This window comes from Lissotriton helveticus, chromosome 11 (genome assembly GCF_964261635.1).
Source record: "Lissotriton helveticus chromosome 11, aLisHel1.1, whole genome shotgun sequence".
NCBI classification, from domain to species: domain Eukaryota; kingdom Metazoa; phylum Chordata; class Amphibia; order Caudata; family Salamandridae; genus Lissotriton; species Lissotriton helveticus.
This window is the reverse complement of record NC_136072.1, coordinates 1,192,725,590-1,192,742,683: the sequence shown is the minus strand read 5'-3', so window position 1 is coordinate 1,192,742,683 and position 17,094 is coordinate 1,192,725,590. Positions and strand designations below refer to the sequence as shown.

General features: G+C 49.5%; 1 protein-coding gene across 1 annotated transcript in view; it reads left to right on the top strand.

The window, feature by feature from the left end:
- The window catches only part of GLT1D1 (glycosyltransferase 1 domain containing 1), a 323,118-nt gene that overhangs the window by 160,996 nt on the left and 145,028 nt on the right, over positions 1–17,094 (top strand). Inside the window, exons 7-8 of the mRNA XM_078666355.1 lie at positions 12,232–12,327; positions 12,904–12,953. Of these exons, the coding sequence (XP_078522481.1) occupies positions 12,232–12,327; positions 12,904–12,953 (146 nt within the window). The remainder of the gene's footprint in view (positions 1–12,231; positions 12,328–12,903; positions 12,954–17,094) is intronic.

The window sequence follows — 17,094 nt, the reverse complement described above, 5'->3', positions numbered from 1 at the left end:
TCTCCAAGCTGCCTTCTCCTAACCGCAGGAACATCTTGATGTGCACCCCCCGACTGACCTATCTGCTCTGCACCTGGCCCATCCGGCATTGGTAATGACGATCCAGCTGTGCTTCCGTGGTCCTGAGGCCCTGGCGGCCTGCTCCCTTGAGTGGGACCCCCTCAGACTTACGTTTAAGTCTCTTTGTGCAGTGTTTTTTCAAGTGGCCCCTTCTTCATAGCGCAACAGCTACCAACGACCCCAGCACCCTGACGCATCTGGGACGCTCTCTAGAGTCCGCTGTTAGAACATTGAGCCTGGCCTTGTTATGTGCTTTTATTGTTTTTTTGCTGTGTTATACAGCGTGAACTCAACTCTGAAGGCTTTACATGAGCACCAGTTTTTTAGACCCTGAGAGATTAAGTGATTTGCCCGGAATCACTAAATGTTTGAGCCTCCCGCCAGACTCGAACCTGCTTCCCCAGCTTCAATGTTGGCCGCTCTAGCCATTAAGCCACACCCCAAAATTGAATCTTCAAATCCAACAGTGTGATTTTATATGCATTTTTCTCTTTTCTCACATTGACTTCAATGGTGCGTAATTGAGCACAAAAACGAATTATTTTGCTAACTTAATGAATTCATATCTTGAAAAGTACTTGCTGACGAAGGAAGTTCTTTCCGTGACAAATTTGATCAAAATCGGTGTTCTTTTTATTAATTGGTTTTGGATGTATTCGAGTGTGTCTCATTTATTGCCTCTGTGAGTACAACACATGCTTTCCACTAACTACCCCCTGCGTAGCCGCACTGCTCGCCCACACTACCACAAATAGAGCGTTATTATTATCGACTTTTGCCTCTGTGTACCAATCTGAGACTAACTGGACTCTGCACAGTGTACTTCTTTTTAGTGCACTATATAAAGAGCCAGCTTCCTGCAGGGCAGAGTGGGCGTGTCCTGCCCATCTGTTGCCCGCCCCTCGGCTCTATATTGGCGCATCCCTCGTGGCGCTAGCGCCAGGGCGGGGACTGTCAGTCGCTCATCAGCGTCCGCCTGCGCGTCCGCGGCTGCGCCAGGATTCATGGAGGGCGCAGCATCCCACCATGGAGCAGTGCATGCTGGGAGGTGCAGCTGAATGATGGGGCGCGCTCTGACGTGATGGAGGGCCGGCACAGCGGGGGTCATTGGTACCCCCGCCAACATCTGTAACTCCTGGCAGAGATGGATGGCGCCAGACTGCTGCTTTTATATTCGGTTGTTTGAGAGAAATGGATGGAAATGAGTGACGCTGCAGAAGTGGCCAACCAAGGCTGGGAAACCGGTGGAAATAAAGCGCCTCGGCTGTGGCCTCGAGGGGTTGTGACTCAGGCACCCTCTGTTGTATGACACCGTTTGATTGTGATAAAAATGAAACATCACTAGATTATTTCAATTCCTGTGTAATAGATATACAAGCCCCCTGCGGTCTCTGTAAGGTGTCAGTGCCAGGCACTCACTTAAAGTGCCAGCACCCGTGCACACCTGCAGCTGCGGGTGCCCACTAGGAGCTGGCCACTCCCTCTGCTGCCCGCGGGCAGGCACAGGCCTGCCGCTTATGACTGGCGGCATGGAGAGCCACGGTAAAGATGGCATGTTTGTATTATTCTGTTTTAAAAAAACTATTAACATATAACATAACATAGCATGTGTATTTGTAAAGCGAACGTTCACCCACAGGTCTCTTGGCGCTGAATAACAGATGTTTATTGTTACCCAACTCAATGGTACTCATTTCATCGACCTCAGATGGATGAAAGGCTGAGTGGACCCGCCGGGCTGTGAACCTGTGACCATGAGGTTGAACATAGACCCCTCCAGTGGATGCATTAGTCCACTGAGCCACCAGACCCGGCACTATTGTTTCTGTCAGTATTTGTATCGACGTCGTTAGGAGATACATCTGGGAGCCTTTTTGGTTTTAAGTGTCATCAGCAAAGTGCAGACTCAACTCTTGGGAATGCTGAGGAGGCCTAAATCAAGAGTAAAAAGGGAGTGTGGCAGAGTACCACCGGTTGAGATTGAGACCCCCGACTCCTGTCCACCCACCACATGCATTTATTGCTTCATTCAACCATCCGTCCCTGGCCAGCCGCAAACACTCCACGCACCCCTGTGGATCGATTCCTGCGCCAGGGCACACAGTGCATGTTTATTCATTCATACATGTATCATTCACCGCAGGGCACAAGTCCTAATAAAGGTGTGGGGGGACTAACCTAGTTAATCGGTAGGCAAGTGGCATCACGGCGCGTGACATCGCGGCATGTGAGGCGTGTGACATCACAGCACGTGACATCACAGGAAGTGTCATCACAAGAAGTGACATCAGATCCCCGACACATATATGTATCTTTCATTTCAGCACATTTCCAGTATACTTGAAAACCCTCCTGATTTAGGCAGAAGATTCACACTTTTGTAGCTTCACATAAAACAAATGTTGCCTTTTGTCAGCGTAAAGCTTCTTCTACCCATAGTGCTTTAAAATAAACAGTGATATTTAAATTATTACAAGGCCTCCTCAGGGGTAGTAAACGCTATATAAATGCTATTTATTTTGTACAAATACTGGGAAAGATCAACACATCTGATATTCTAACAATGCATGCATATCTCCTAAACAGAGCCTGGACAAAGTGAAAGGCTGCCTCTCTTAGGTATGTGTGAAGTGTTACAAGGTGTGAGCCTTTGTTTCCCCTCTGCTGCATTTGCATCAGGTGTGAGGCTCCTGACTGCTCCCAGCCAGGAGACTCCAACAAAAGGAGGCCTGATGACCCCTGAGACTGGCCTTTCTTATGGGCCCAGCAGGAGTTAGAAATAAAAGAGCCCCATCCTGTCCCGCCTGCATGTTGTTGCGATCGAAAGCAGGCGACAACGTGCAGGTGCTGCTGAAAGTGTCCCGTTGTTTGAAAATTACACCGGGACAAATTCAGCTTCTTTTTCAGCCTTTGGGGCCTTATATGTATTTAGCTGTGCAGCACATTAGCCTGGGTACTGAAACACCTACTGTTCTTTAACATGGAGGGAAAGTAGGCACCAAACTGCATGACACACTAGGTATGGGAACACATGGAGAGAAATATTGCCTTTCAGCTGGAAATGGTATCGTCCAAAGCTCTGTTTTTAATATAACAGCAGGGCCTTCAGTGGTCATATCACTGAAAATACAAGACTTGAAAAAAATATTATTGTCTACGGGTGCTCGTGGAAGACAATTTCTATGGACTTGAATCTAGAAAATGCTAAAGTGATTCTGGCATTTTACTGACCTCTGCTGGTCGTTTTCTATCAAGAAAGTTACATAGAGGCAGTTGAACAAGCAGAAAGCAATTCTGGTATTTTACTGACCTCTACTGGTCGTTTTCTATCAACACAAGTAAATATTTTATTTATTTATTTAATTTGTATAGCGCTTTATAACCACCGGGGTCTCTAAGCGCTGTTTGTCCAGATTGCGTAGTGGGGTTCAGTATTTACTTGATCTTAACACAGCGCCTAGAGGCTACTCCATGCTTGCTTGAACAGTGCGGTTTTTAACTTTTTCCTGAAGGATAACAAATTGCATTCCTTCCGTAGTTCTGGGGCCAGTTTGTTCCATAAAGCTGGGAGTGTGTTGGAGAAAGCACATCCCCCCACCGTGGCCAGTTTAAAACGGGATTGGGACAAGAGGGTAGCGTCCGACGAGCGCAAAGTCCTGCTCGGTGTATATGGGGACAGGCGAGATTTCAAGTATCTTGGTGCATTACCGTACAGCGTCTTATGAACGATACACAATCCTTTAAATACGATCCTCTGCCGAATCGGGAGCCAATGTAGCTCCTGCATCAGAGGGGAAGAGTGGGCAGTCCTAGGTTTCTTATAAATCAGCCGGGCTGCATCATTCATAACCCCCTGTAGCATATCCAGCAGCCGCTGGGGTAAACCAATATACAGGGAGTTTCCATAGTCCAGCCTAGCCAAGATTGTGGCTGAGACCACGTGTCTCAAGGTGGAAAATGAGAGTAGTGCAGCGATCTTCCTCAATTGTCGCATCAGGCCTATGCAGGTGCCCACTACCGTGGTGACTTGTTTTTTCATGGAGAGTTTGTCATCCACGTACAGGCCTAAACTTTTGACTGCAGACGCCGGTTCCGGTGGCACACCCAGCTCCACAGGCCAGAATTTCTCGCTTCAGGGGTTGCCCGAGATGGAAATAGGCAACACTTCCGTCTTGTCCGGGTTGATTTTTAAGGAATTCTCGGACATCCAATTAACCGTGGCTTTGAGTATGTCCTGTAACCTGGTAGACGCTCCCGGGCCATCATCCAGCCGGATGATTATCTGGGTGTCATCGGCGTAATTGTATACTAGGCAGTCCATCCTATTCAGAAGTGCAATTAGAGGCTGCAAGTAAATATTAAAGAGTAGGGGTGACAGGGCAGAACCCTGTGGAACCCCACAAGTGATGGGAGCAGAGGTGGAAAGGAGATCCCCCAGCTGTACTCTTTGTGTCCTGCCCTGCAAGAATGATGTAAGCCATGCATGTGCTGTGCCCCTGATACCAAAAGACCTCAACCGCGACAATAGTTGTTCATGACACACGGTATCAAAAGCCGCGGAGAGATCCAGTAGTACCAGGGCGCTCGGTGTTTTTATATCAGCTCGACTCCTCAGTTCATCCAGGATTGATAGCATGACTAATTCCGTGCTATGGTTGGCACGGAACCCTGCCTGATTGGACTCCAGCAGGTTGTTGCTCTCTAGATGTCCTGAGAGCAATGCCAGCACATGCTGCTCGATCACTTTGGCCAGAAAAGGCAGCTGGGAAATGGGTCGGAAGTTCTTCAAACACTTCGTGTCCGATCCAGGTTTTTTTAGTAGAGGAATCAGGCGAGCCTCTTTGAAAGCTAGAGGGACCTGTCCTGTGTGAAGGGAGGAGTTCAACAGATGCAAAACTTCTTTCTCAATGCCTGGCAGTGCCAATTTGAACACATCAGTAGGGCATAAATCAGCCTGAGTGCCGGATTTGACTCGGTCCGTAATCATGAGTAGTTCCTGTTTTGCAATTGGGGTAAACTCAGCTAACGGTATAATATCCGACGGGGCAGTGTGGTCCGGTGGGCGGGGACAGTCGAGGGGTGTAGTTGCAGCAATTTCTCCCAGAATATCGGAGATCTTGTTCACAAAGAAGTCCTGGAACCTCTGGCAATGCTCCTGTGCGAACTCAGTGCTTTGCTCTTTGTTTATCCTGAGCTCAGCCAGGACCCGAAAGATTTCCTTCTGAGGATTTCTAGCTGCAACTATTCTTTCCTCAAAGAAAGCGGCCTTCCTAGTTTGGATGGCTAGTTTGTAAATCGCTAAGGATGAAATATCTTCTTTCTTGGCAGTGGCGTCATACTCTTTCCGCCATGCTCGTTCTTTCCTCCTCACCCCACGTTTCATCTCCCGTAAGGAGTCATTATACCAGGGAGCCCCGGCTCCTCTCTCCACCTTCTTCACCCTACGAAGGGGTGCCACCAAATCAATGGCTCTCCCCAGTCTATACTGAAGGTGTCCATAAAGGGCATCAATATTAGCGTTCTGCTCCTTTGCTGGAGGAGGCGCTTCCAGGAGATGCACCATTTCCTCCCCATCGATGTTTCTCCATTTCCGGGCCATTTTCCAACCTTCCCCAGGCTTGGACTGGTGGCCGTTCAGTAGAATTCTGCCCCTTATTAAAGAGTGGTCAGACCAGGCGCATGGCAAGATCTCTGTAGAGCCCTGGACTGGCATAGTGGTCCAAACTAAATCAAGCGCATGTCCCTTCTCGTGTGTCGGTCCCTTCACTTGTTGAGTGAAGTCCAAGGAGGAAATTGCTTCCTCAATCTGTAGCGCTTGCCCCTCTTTAGGGGATTTTTCCCAATGGTAGTTGAAGTCCCCGACAATAATCATTTTGTCATATCTCGAACGCAGATCCTGGACCAATCTAATGAAGAGAGCCGGGAATGCTGGCGAAGCCCAAGGCGGCCGGTATACTACCAAAAACACCACACATACCGCCCCCTGCCTGAGTTTTACTCCCATAACCTCTGCGCCCCCCAGGGTTTCGGAAAGAAACCTTTCGGCGCGGAGACGGGCCTGATAGAGAAGAGCTACTCCACCTCCTTTCTTGGCTCCCTCCCTATTGAAATGGAGTGCCAGATAATTATCTGGTAGGGCCGCCACTAAATCCGGCGCCGAACAATCCTCCAGCCATGTTTCGGTAAGCGCAAGGGCATCAAGCTCCCCGTCTTCCAATAGTGAAAAGACCTCCAACTTGTGGCCCGGCAAGGAGCGCGTATTCAACAGGCCATAGTGTAAAGCGTGAGCATTAGAGTAGCGCTGCCGCGCTCTTGTGCTCTTAGATGTAATCAGAAGGCCCTCCCGAGCTAACAGATGTATACAATCCTGATCAAGGTGGGACTTACCCATGTTGAGCTCCAATAGATCACATCTAGAGTAATGGAAATTTGGGCCAGGGGTTCTGGCCCCGGGTCCCGTATGGTCACTGATGGGCAAAGATGGGCTCGCCTCTGGCGCGCATATGGCGTGCCCGCTGCGCGTCACCGCTGCGCGTCATCATGGGGATGTTTAAATAGTACCCAATCGTGCTATGTCTGCAGCAACAGCTATAACGCCAACAAAGATGGCGTCCCTTGCCGGCACTTCCCCTCCCAAGATGGCGCCTAACCCCCAGTCCAGCTAACGAGCCGCCGAACAGCGGTGCAGATGACAGATTATGTGCAGGTATGTCCTAGCAAGCCCACTAATCACACCAAGTCCAAAACGAAGTATTCCCTTTAAAACGCGCAGATAAAAGCGCACAAGACCGCGCTTCAAGCGCCGAGCATGTGGCACAGTTAAAAATTAAGTTCCAGGTCCACAGATTGAATTAAGTATCCACAAGTAAGTGGCAGTTATTAGGTTTTATAAATCAGCAAGCGCAGCAGCAGAGTGTCGAAAAATGCCTCGCCTACACTGACGCTTACCTGAACAATAGAGGCAGTTGAACAGAAAAAAAGTCCCTAAACGGAGCAGACGCAGACAAGTCCTAGGGCTGATCTCCAGAGCCCACAAAGTACATGCACATATAGACATATACTAAAGTATATACAAGCAGTCTTGAATGCTCAACCTAAAAATGTAACAGCTGGTCAGTGTCATGAAGCACATGGATAGTAATCAAGCGACTTGTATTTGAAACTAGAATTCATGGCTGCGCTGCTCTCACCGTGCTGTCTGTCCGGCCCTATCGATCTTGCTGCGATGAGACCCCGCGGGCATCAGCAGCACTTGAAGTGTTGAATGTGGTAGTTAGTTCTGGTGATGCATCGTTTAATTGAAAATCTTCTTAAATCATGAATCTTATTGCGGCTCTTCCCTAAGAAGACCTCAAAGATCGCTCCGTAAATATGAAGTTGGCTCACGAGTCTTCCCGTAGAATGAAGCCGCCCTAAGAAGACCCTGTGACTGGTTAGAAAAAGGCGGTACGTCGTCACGTGCTCGGGTTGGGCCTTAAGGAAACTATTACTTTACGTCAGTCTTTGACACTACGCTCTATCCTCCGGAAGTATGCGCATCGGAGAAGTGATTCCATTTCTCTTGGTGGCCCTGGTTCTGTTGGGAACTCTGGAGACTGTGTCTTTGACTCAATAACCTTCATCCGCTGTAGACCTGATGAGTCCTGGAGTCTGAACTCTCCTGTAGAGCGCATGTGGCCGGGGTAGTATGTAATAAAGTCCAGTTTTATATTGTTGGTGAAATGATCAAGGTAATATCGTTGTATCCTTCATTGTAACCTATGACAATTTGAAAAATTTACATTTTAAAAGTTGTTACTTTTACATGCATTATTTACTTTATGCAACTCTCCCCTAATATCCTCTTATTAGGCCTTAACACATCCCATCCGTGAACCCTAAATAGTCTGTACTACCCCTTAATGGTACCCTTCGTTGAACCCCAAAAAAACCCAACTATCCCTTGACTATACCAGCCCCTGAACTGCACTGTTAGACCTGGCACCAATGCATGGGTCTCCCTTCCATTTTTTGCTGCTGCCTCCTGTGTTTTTGCTGGTCTAGATGCTTTGGGCACTTAGCCACTGCTGTTCAGTGCTAAAGTGCAAGTGCTCCCTACTGTAAATTGTTGCAATGGATTAGTGTCTCCATGATTGGCTATTCGATTTACTTGTCAGACCCTAGTACAGTGCACCATGTGTGTCCAGTGTGAGAAGTTGGCCTGGCATATGCTGTCCACTATTCAAGTGGGCACCTTGCACCAGTCCAAACAACCCTTATTGATGGTAAGTTTAAAAACAACCTATATAGAAAGCTATCCTAGTGGTAGCTGTGGAGAGCAGCCTTCAGGCTAAGTCTTGAAGGAATGTAAAGCAGCTTGTTTTACTAGTCTATAATCTCATGTAATGACCAAATGAAAGGAGAACCACACCAGGTATATATATAAAACATATGTATTTATTCTAAACACACCCCTCTAGTCTCTTTATGAGGCTAGAGGCAAAAGTACATAACATAAACTTATTTAGCACACAGTAAATTAGCACAATATACGATTAGCCCTAGGGGCGTCACAAACCATATACTAAGAAAGTTGTATAAGAACCATGACTTGTATAGATACAAGGCCTAGAGCCTTTAGAACCGCTGGGGCCACCAGGAACCACCCAAGGTAGTGACACAGGGGACCCACGGGGACGTGTGCAGTGTCTAAACTCAGCAGCGCATCACCATTAACTTCTATGAGGGGAAAGTCGCGGTTGGAAAATTACAGATTAAGGACACTTAGGGGTGGACTATGAAAAAACCCCTTCAGAACTAGACAGTTCGAGAGTCAAGACCCACAGGAGCACAGGAGTATTCGTGTTACCTCACTCAGGGAAGCCGGGTGCATAGGTATCTTTTCGTGTCGGGTTTGGTCGTCGTTTCCTATGGCGAGCTGCGAAGAAGTGCTGCAGGCGACCAAGTGGAAAGTGTCCGGATGGATCCAAGGGTGGATCGTAGATCTGATGAATCTGAATGCAGAGGGGACAGAGTCTGGGTCACTAGCCAGTGACCAGGAAGGCGAAGAGAAGGTGCCAACCAATGTCGGGTGATTTCAGGTGAAGAAGGTGAAGCTTGACTCGAGGACCAGGAGGCGTCGATGATGACCAGGAGCTGGATTCGAGCTGTCCCACGAAGGATGTCGAGTGCTGCGGTGTCGGTTTCCGAGTGGACCCAACAAGCCTTGGCAACAGCAACCCACGCAGAAAGCAAAGATTAGCTTTGGTGCAGACCAGCAAGGTCTGAGGGACTCACCCTTTGGAGGGGAGTCAGGGCATGTCTGGATCTACCAGGAAAGCCCAAGAAACAAAAGAGTTACCTTCATGGGGAGCCACCAGTCGACGGACCAGGGATCGCGAAGGAGCCTCGAGCAGAAATGCTAGAAGCAGGCCCCCGGAACACTCTTGGAGTGTAGGCCTACAATCTTCGGTGCAGATGGTGCTCGGGACTTGGACTACAAGTAGCCCAATGCACAACTTTGGGAAAGCTCGGAAAGTTGATGCACTTGCAAATGTGCATGGTGTCCAGGAGTTCCGGTCCCACGTCTCTCGTGTTGGCTACAGGTCTCAGCATTGCTGGGATCTTGTTTCGGCCTCGGAGATGTCTGGAAATCCGTTCCTGTGTCGCAAAACCTTCAGGATCCGGCGGGAGCCTCGGAAATACAGACTGGCAAGATGCTTCTTTGGTGATTGTTTGAACAGGGGAGTCACTCCTTGACCCCAAGGGAGATTCTTCCGTCTTCTAGTCGAAATAGAATGTCGAAGGTCCAGGATATATGTTGCAGAGTTTCGTCCAGGGTATTCTAAAGTCCTAAGGACTGTGTTCCTATACTTATACTAAGTTTAGGGGTTGGACTAACTCTAGGCTCCCACATATGGGTGGACCCAGGGAGGGGGTGGTGACACCCCTTTCAATTTGTCCAGTTTCAGGCTGAGTGCCCCTGCAACCGGTTTGACCTGGGGTATGCACAGGGACACCTTGTGTGTCCCAGGCACTGTCTGAAAGCATTCACTGAACGCACCCACCCTGCCCCAATACACTAAAGCCTGTCTGGGGAGGTAGTTACCCCTCCCTGTGACAGGAAACCTATTGTACAGGCCTCCCCTGCCGGAGTTTTGTCCAGCAGCAGGAGGTCTGATTTGTGTCTGAGGCTACAGAATCCATTTTGTGATGCTGAGGCTCTTTTAAACTATTACTGGGAAAGTAAGTGTTTACATGTCTTCTTCCTCTAGAAGGGTGGAATGCTACCCCCGCCACCAGAACTGGCGGGAGGGGGAGGGGGAGGTTGGATTCCAAAGTGTTTGACACCAAACACGAAATTTTTCCATGCAGCCATTTCAAAGTTAGCATTAACCGCGAGGTTATAATACACTTGAGTATATGGTCTGGCTGCATCACAGAACAGTTACAGAGAAGTGATTCCGAAAGCTGCAGAGGGGCTCAGCTCATGCTAGGGCACCCTCTCACTCAAAACTAAGCACTCTGCCTTCAGGATTGATAAGGCCTGCCATAGGAGTGACTTATAGGTTTATATGTGTCAGTGATATAAGGTAGATATAGGTAACATATATCTTAGTAAGGGGTGCATGCACCACCTTAACCAGGCTGCAGTAGCAGACTGGTGGTGCCATTTTGGAAGGCTTCCCAGGGGTGGCATAATACATGCTTCTGCCCCTGGTAGGCTTCTGGGGTACCTATCCCCTTAGTACCTAAGGTACCATATACTAGGGACTCACAAGGGTAACCCAGCAACCAATCTGGAGTGCACCTAATGTACATGCAATCAATTTAGAGAGGAAGCCGCTAGGCTGTGGTCCTGGTTAGCAGGGCCCCAGCCAAACTAAGTCAAAAACCATCAAAACACCAGGAAAAAAATGGGGGCAACCATGCAGTCAGATTCCACCTTCCTCCACCCTCCCCCCAAACGAAAGGAGATAAGGCTAACCTTGTCCAGGTAAGCCTTTATTGACTAAGTGGCCATATAAGGAAGTACCTGCACTAGCATGGTTACCCCCTGTCTTATGGTCCACTAAGCAATCCCTCACCCTAAGGGTATGAGAGGGTTTCCACCATGGGGAATTACTACCTGTGGTGTGTTTTGGTAAAGTAAAAGGCTGGTGAGAGGTCTGAGTGGGTAAGTGAGGCCCTAACAGGGTTGGTCTCAGCTTAAAATAGATCTAGGCGTTAGATGCAGGTGAAATGGAAGCCTTCATCCCCTGTGTCAGTGCAACACGTTATGATGTGATTTGATTTGAATGTGTAAAGCGCCACGAATGCCCCAAGGCGCCTCGCTGATGTCTGTTCTTACAAAATCACAAAAGAACATAATCGAATAAAAAAATTTAGACTTGCAAGGGGGCGGGGGGCACGTTTTTAACATGTTGTTGTTTTGGTTCCTTGTATCCTGTATAAGGGGCATGGTGGGGTTGTTTTGTGGGTGTTTCTGCCCCCACAGGAGGATGGAGGCTGAGAATAGTTGACCCCAGGCAGAATTGCCGGTTTCTGAGTCCTGAGTGTGTCACCCCTCTGAGCAGGTCCGCCCGCCCCTCTTCTATGCCATATCTTATAAGTGCTCCCTCCCTCCCTGGCACAGAGGGCAGCACTGTCTGTAGCCCTGACACCCTAGGGCACTGGAGTCCGCGTTCCCTCCAGTCAGTCTTCTTACAGGGTAAAGATGTCGGCGTTTCCGCTTCTACGTTTTTTTTCCTAAGAATCCTACAGCAACATGAGGTGGCCATAAAATGGATTTTTTTAGTGAATTCGTTTTATTTTTGTTTTTTATGTTCCCTCTCAGTTCACAATCTTAGTTTAGTAGACATTTGTTTTTGTGTTAACTTTTCACGTGTTCTGCCACTTTACAATGCGTTGTTATGCACTGTTTTTAAGTTTTGTCCTTTAAGTAGAATATTAGGTTGTTTTCCATTCAGGGGCCGAGGGAATATTTTAGAAATGTCCGCTTGGTTATTTGCTGTGTGTTTCATGGTGGATCCGCTGTGATCAATTCTTGTTTTCCGTTGTTTTCAACTAAGCATTGGTAAATGGCAGCAGGGTATTTGAGACTAGTGTCCTTGGCTGGTGGGTTCTGGTGTGCACTGATGACGTCTGCTCCTCTAGGACACATGTAAACGCCTCCACCCTCTTATGTTGCAGAGATCCCGCAGCGCCTCGACGCCGTGCGCCTCTTCGTGCTGGTGTGCGGCCTCCGGCGCGTCAAGGACCCCCTGTTCTTGGTGGACGCCTTCTCAGGTGCGTAGCCCGGATGTTGTGCTGCTGTTGTGGGCATCTTTCTCAAGACTAAACACGATAGTAGACCGTTATGGAATATGGAGCACTTTGTCCATGTTAAAACGTGTATCACCATGTAAACACCGGGACTACGCGCATCGAGACTGCTTACTCTTGCAGGTTTATCAAGACCTCCGGTTGTGTACGGAAGTGTAGTTAGAGAGGATACTTGCGACTCTCTATGCTACAGGTGTCAAACCTTCAACGCAGGTGGTACACATTTTAGCATGGACAAAGAATCCCATTTTACATAATGGTCTACTATCGTGTTTAGCCTTGAGTAAGTCTTTTCGGACGAAACACGTGTCGGGTGCCTGTTTCGGATGACATGAAAATCGTGCATGATATGGAATAAAGGATATACAAAGAAAAATCAAGACTGTTTTATGAACTTCTTGTTTATTTGAGTGGCTTAAGCCAGTTGCACTGTATTGGACTTCTTTTTGTGCCTCGGCATTTGTGTAGCTCATTGACTGTGAGTATGTAGACGTCTTAACGCAGACATGGGTTACTCATTGCGTTCTTTTCCTCTCCTAGAATGGCACCGGAATGAGACCAGTGTTTACATGATCATTATCGGACCCACAGTAAGTTTCGTCTCTTCAATTATTTTTCATCCTATACTGGGTTTGTCTTGTATTTGAAGCAGATTTGAAGTTGTAAATGACAAACCCAGTAAATACATTAGTGCTATTTTTGTTTTCTTGGTTAAAATATGTTGAAAAACCATCTCTCAAGGTTCTCTTGACTATTGCTCACTCCTCGTTGACCTGGTTCTGTCTGCCCACCAGGCACCTCTTGGGTCCACCTGCTGCTTTCCCGCTCCAAGCCACCAGGTCTCCTGATCCAGGCACCGACCACAGCTCCCTTTCTGGTTGTGCGAAAGAGAAACTACTGTTACAACACGGCTCGAACCTCGCTGTGCCTTTACAACGCATCTTGAACCACGCTATGCCTTTACAACATGGTTCAAACCACGCTGTGCCTTTACAACTTGTCTTAAACTACACTGTGCCTTTACAATATGGCACGAATCACGCTGTGCCTTTACAGCACACCTCAAACCACACTGTGCCTTTACAACGAAGCTCGAATCATTCTGTGTCTTTACAACGCTGCTCGAACCATACTGTTCCTTTAAAACTAGGCTTGAACTATGTTGTGCCTTTACCTCTTGGTCCGAACGATGAATGCATCTTTAAAATGCATTCCTTTACCACGCAAGTCGTAACAACGACTTGCCTTAGGGAAAACGTTGTTGGAGTGATGTTGAAATTTAAGTCCAACACTTTCCATGCTGCTGCGTAGGCTGTAGTTGGAGTGGTAAATTATATCACTCCAACGTCCAGCACTTTCCTTATGGCATGTCGCTCAACGACTTGCATGGTAAAGGAGTGCGTTGTAAAGATACATTTGTGGTTCGGACCGCGTTGTAAAGGCATGCGTGGTAAATTCATGCGTAGTTTAACATAAAACTGTGTTGAAGTACCATAGGCATCAACCTTATTCTATAGATCGTATTCTTGATGTGTTCCAAAGGTCTTTAAATTAGTGTCTTCTGGACACTTTAACTTGCCAAAAATGGAAAGCACACTCAACGGCTCGGACTGTGGGCGAGTGGAGACAGGGGCTCGCACGCAGGAGGGTGAATTAGTTATAGACACATTTTCATAGGATACAACTTGACGCTGGTAGGTGCAGAGTGGACCAGCCCGTAACTTGAACCGGTGGTCGGTGGGGCCCGCCAACACTCATGTTTGGGGCCCACCATCACTCATGTTTGGGGCCCTCCATCACTCATGTTTATGGCCCTCCATCACTCATGTTTGGGGCCCGCCATCACTCATGTTTGGGGCCCTCCATCACTCATGTTTGGGGCCCGCCATCACTCATGTTTGGGGCCCGCCATCACTCATGTTTGGGGCCCTCCATCACTCATGTTTGGGGCCCGCCATCACTCATGTTTGGGGCCCGCCATCACTCATGTTTGGGGCCCGCCATCACTCATGTTTGGGGCCCGCCATCACTCATGTTTGGGGCCGCCTTCACTCATGTTTGGGGCCGCCATCACTCATGTTTGGGGCCCGCCATCACTCATGTTTGGGGCCCGCCATTTATTTTTCCGTTCAAGACATTTACACACAAATGGGAAAGAAGTAGGAAGAGAAAGACAGGAAACCTGTCGCAGAGGGAGAAAGGAGGAACCCGCAGGAGTGAGGTAGAGGGGCGGGGAGTGTCTTGTGGTGGATTAAAGAGGCATGAGGTGGATTCGAGGCTGCGCATCCTTGGAATTTGGGGGCCCAAAATGTAATCCCACCGACTGCGGGCTCCGAAGCAGAGCCCTGGGCACCGGCGCTCATTCTATCACAAACTAAGCTTTGGGGAGGACTCCCCTCCATGACTGGCCTCTGTAGGAGTCTTTGTAGCAGGTGCTGCTGTGTAGTTGCACATTAGTGCCACTCGGTGGCAGAGTGTTGCAGTGTTTTTTGTTAAAGAAGAGGAAGCAGGTGACACAGCATTGACAAGCCACGCCTCTGTATCTTTGCTCGTCATTTCCTGTTTCCAGATTTAGGTGGGAGATTACCACATTTTTTGAAGTATAAAATTGCATTATGTAATCTTTCTGCCGCATATGACTTACTCATTTTAATGCAAGTTAAACCAGCCTCCACCCTGGCAGAAACCATCCTTACACAAGAAGGAACCGGCTGCTGGCATCAAAATGGACCATCAGGGATCGTGTAAGACATGCAAGTGTCATAGGTTGAGGTGTTTTCCAACAAAATCTGTGTTGGACTTGGCCCTTCTCGCAGGTTCACCACTAGACTTTTTGCTTTTAATGGTGACCTGGTGATGGTGATTTTTGGGTCCAGCGCACTTTCACTGTGTCCCAGTGAAAAGTGCGTGCGCACTTTGAGTGCATGTGGTGAGATAGGCCTGCCCTCCCATAGGAATGCATGGGGAATGTATGTGTCCCTGGTAGTTCCTGATGCGTGGGGTGTTCAGGCTTGAGTCTGGTATGTGCCGACTCGTGTGATTGAATGCTGCGAAATGATGTATGCGGCATGAATGTGTCTAGTGTGGAAGTGCCACTTCTAGACATGGCTGTACTTGTGCTGTGAGGGTGCTGGAGTGTGATTGGCTAGAGCTGGCTGGGATGCCATGCTCCAGGATGTCTGGATGGGTCTGCCCAGTGGTGAGTGCTGAGATTAGCATGCTGATGTGAGGGGAGGGCTGCACCTGGTTCCTGAATGAGGCTGGGTTTCCCCAGACAATGCTGGCTCCGCCCCCTGTGGTGCGACTGATGACCCTAGCCCTGCCAGTGAATGAAAAGGGTGATTGAGCACATCAAGGGTGCTCCAGAACCAGCTGCGACTGGTTTCTCCCCCACCCTGCACAAAGACAAAGGATTGTGGTGTATAAAAATGGGGCTGTGTCCCCACGGAAGTTGTTCTTTCCTGATCTTACTGAGAGGGGCTGCTGCTGGCGCCAGGAGTAACCGCCACTTGGGACTGCCTTCCTGCCTGGAGGGCCCAGTGAGCTGGCCCCTGGCCCAGCCTTGCCACCCCCTGCCTTGCTGCATTCCTGGAGGACGTTTGCTGGGCTTGTTGGCCCCTAGCGCCTGGGGGCGCTTTATTTGGGCCTCTAGCGCTTGAGAGTGCGTTATTTTCGTCCTAGCGCCGGGGAGAGCTTTATTGGTGAAAGCCGGTGCCCAGCCGGCATTTGCCCCATTCTTGGCCGATCTTGGAGCCCCCTGGCAGGTGCCCACCCTGCCAGGGACATTGCCGCCCAAGCGAGTGCCCACCTCGCTTTTATTGGTGAATTCCCGGGAGGCTACCCCGGATTAGGGCAAAAAGAAGCTCCCCTCTGCCTCAGCAGCGCGACCCGGAGCCTGGGGGCTCGTCTGCAGGGTCGCGCTGCCATTGGCTGCTTCGTCAGCCTACCGCGTGCTAAGGCCCGGCCAGAGGGTTGCCCGGCAACCAGGACGCTGGTGTTCCTTTTCCCCGGAGCAAGGAGGCAGGAAGTCCTGCCCCCGCAACCGCGGGACGGAGGAAGGTGATCCCGGAAGCCACAAGGATCGAGAGAGCAGGGCTCCCGCACCCGCGGTGTGAGCCCTGCGTGTGTCATCACACGAGGAGAAGCGGGGCTCTCAGAAGGGTGAGAGAGCCCTGCGAGGCCACAGAAACCCGCCAGAGAGCATCACGGTAAGGAGGGAGCGCCGCGACGTGAAGAGTTGTGCCTGAGCAAGGCACCAGTGCAATTGCCCCCCCAGAGTGGCCCCACTTGGCAGCGGGCCGCTCCCACGTTGTCCAGCAGGCATTTCCTGGGGGCATTTATTGTTTTCGAGCCGTGAAGGCTCCCGGGGGCACTGTTGTTTCAGGTGTTGTGTTAGAGCCTAGAAGGCTCTTGCTGCCATTATCTTTCTGAGTCCACAGAGAAGCGGGACTCCAACGACCGGCCCTATTTGTCTAGAGCCCAGAGAGGCTCAAAGGCCCCATTGATCTCGAGCCCAGAGAGGCTCAAGGGGGCACAGTTGTTTTACGAGCCCTGAGAGGCTCGGGAGGGCCATTCTGTTTGTTTAGAGCCACGAGGCTCTTGGGGGACAAAAGTGCTTTGTGCAGAGCCTGGGAGGCTCCAACGGTGTCCCCACCATTGTCTTCCCAGTTGCCCAGCACTTTGTGGGCAACTGCCACGTTTAGGCCCCTGACAATTGGGACACAGGGCGTC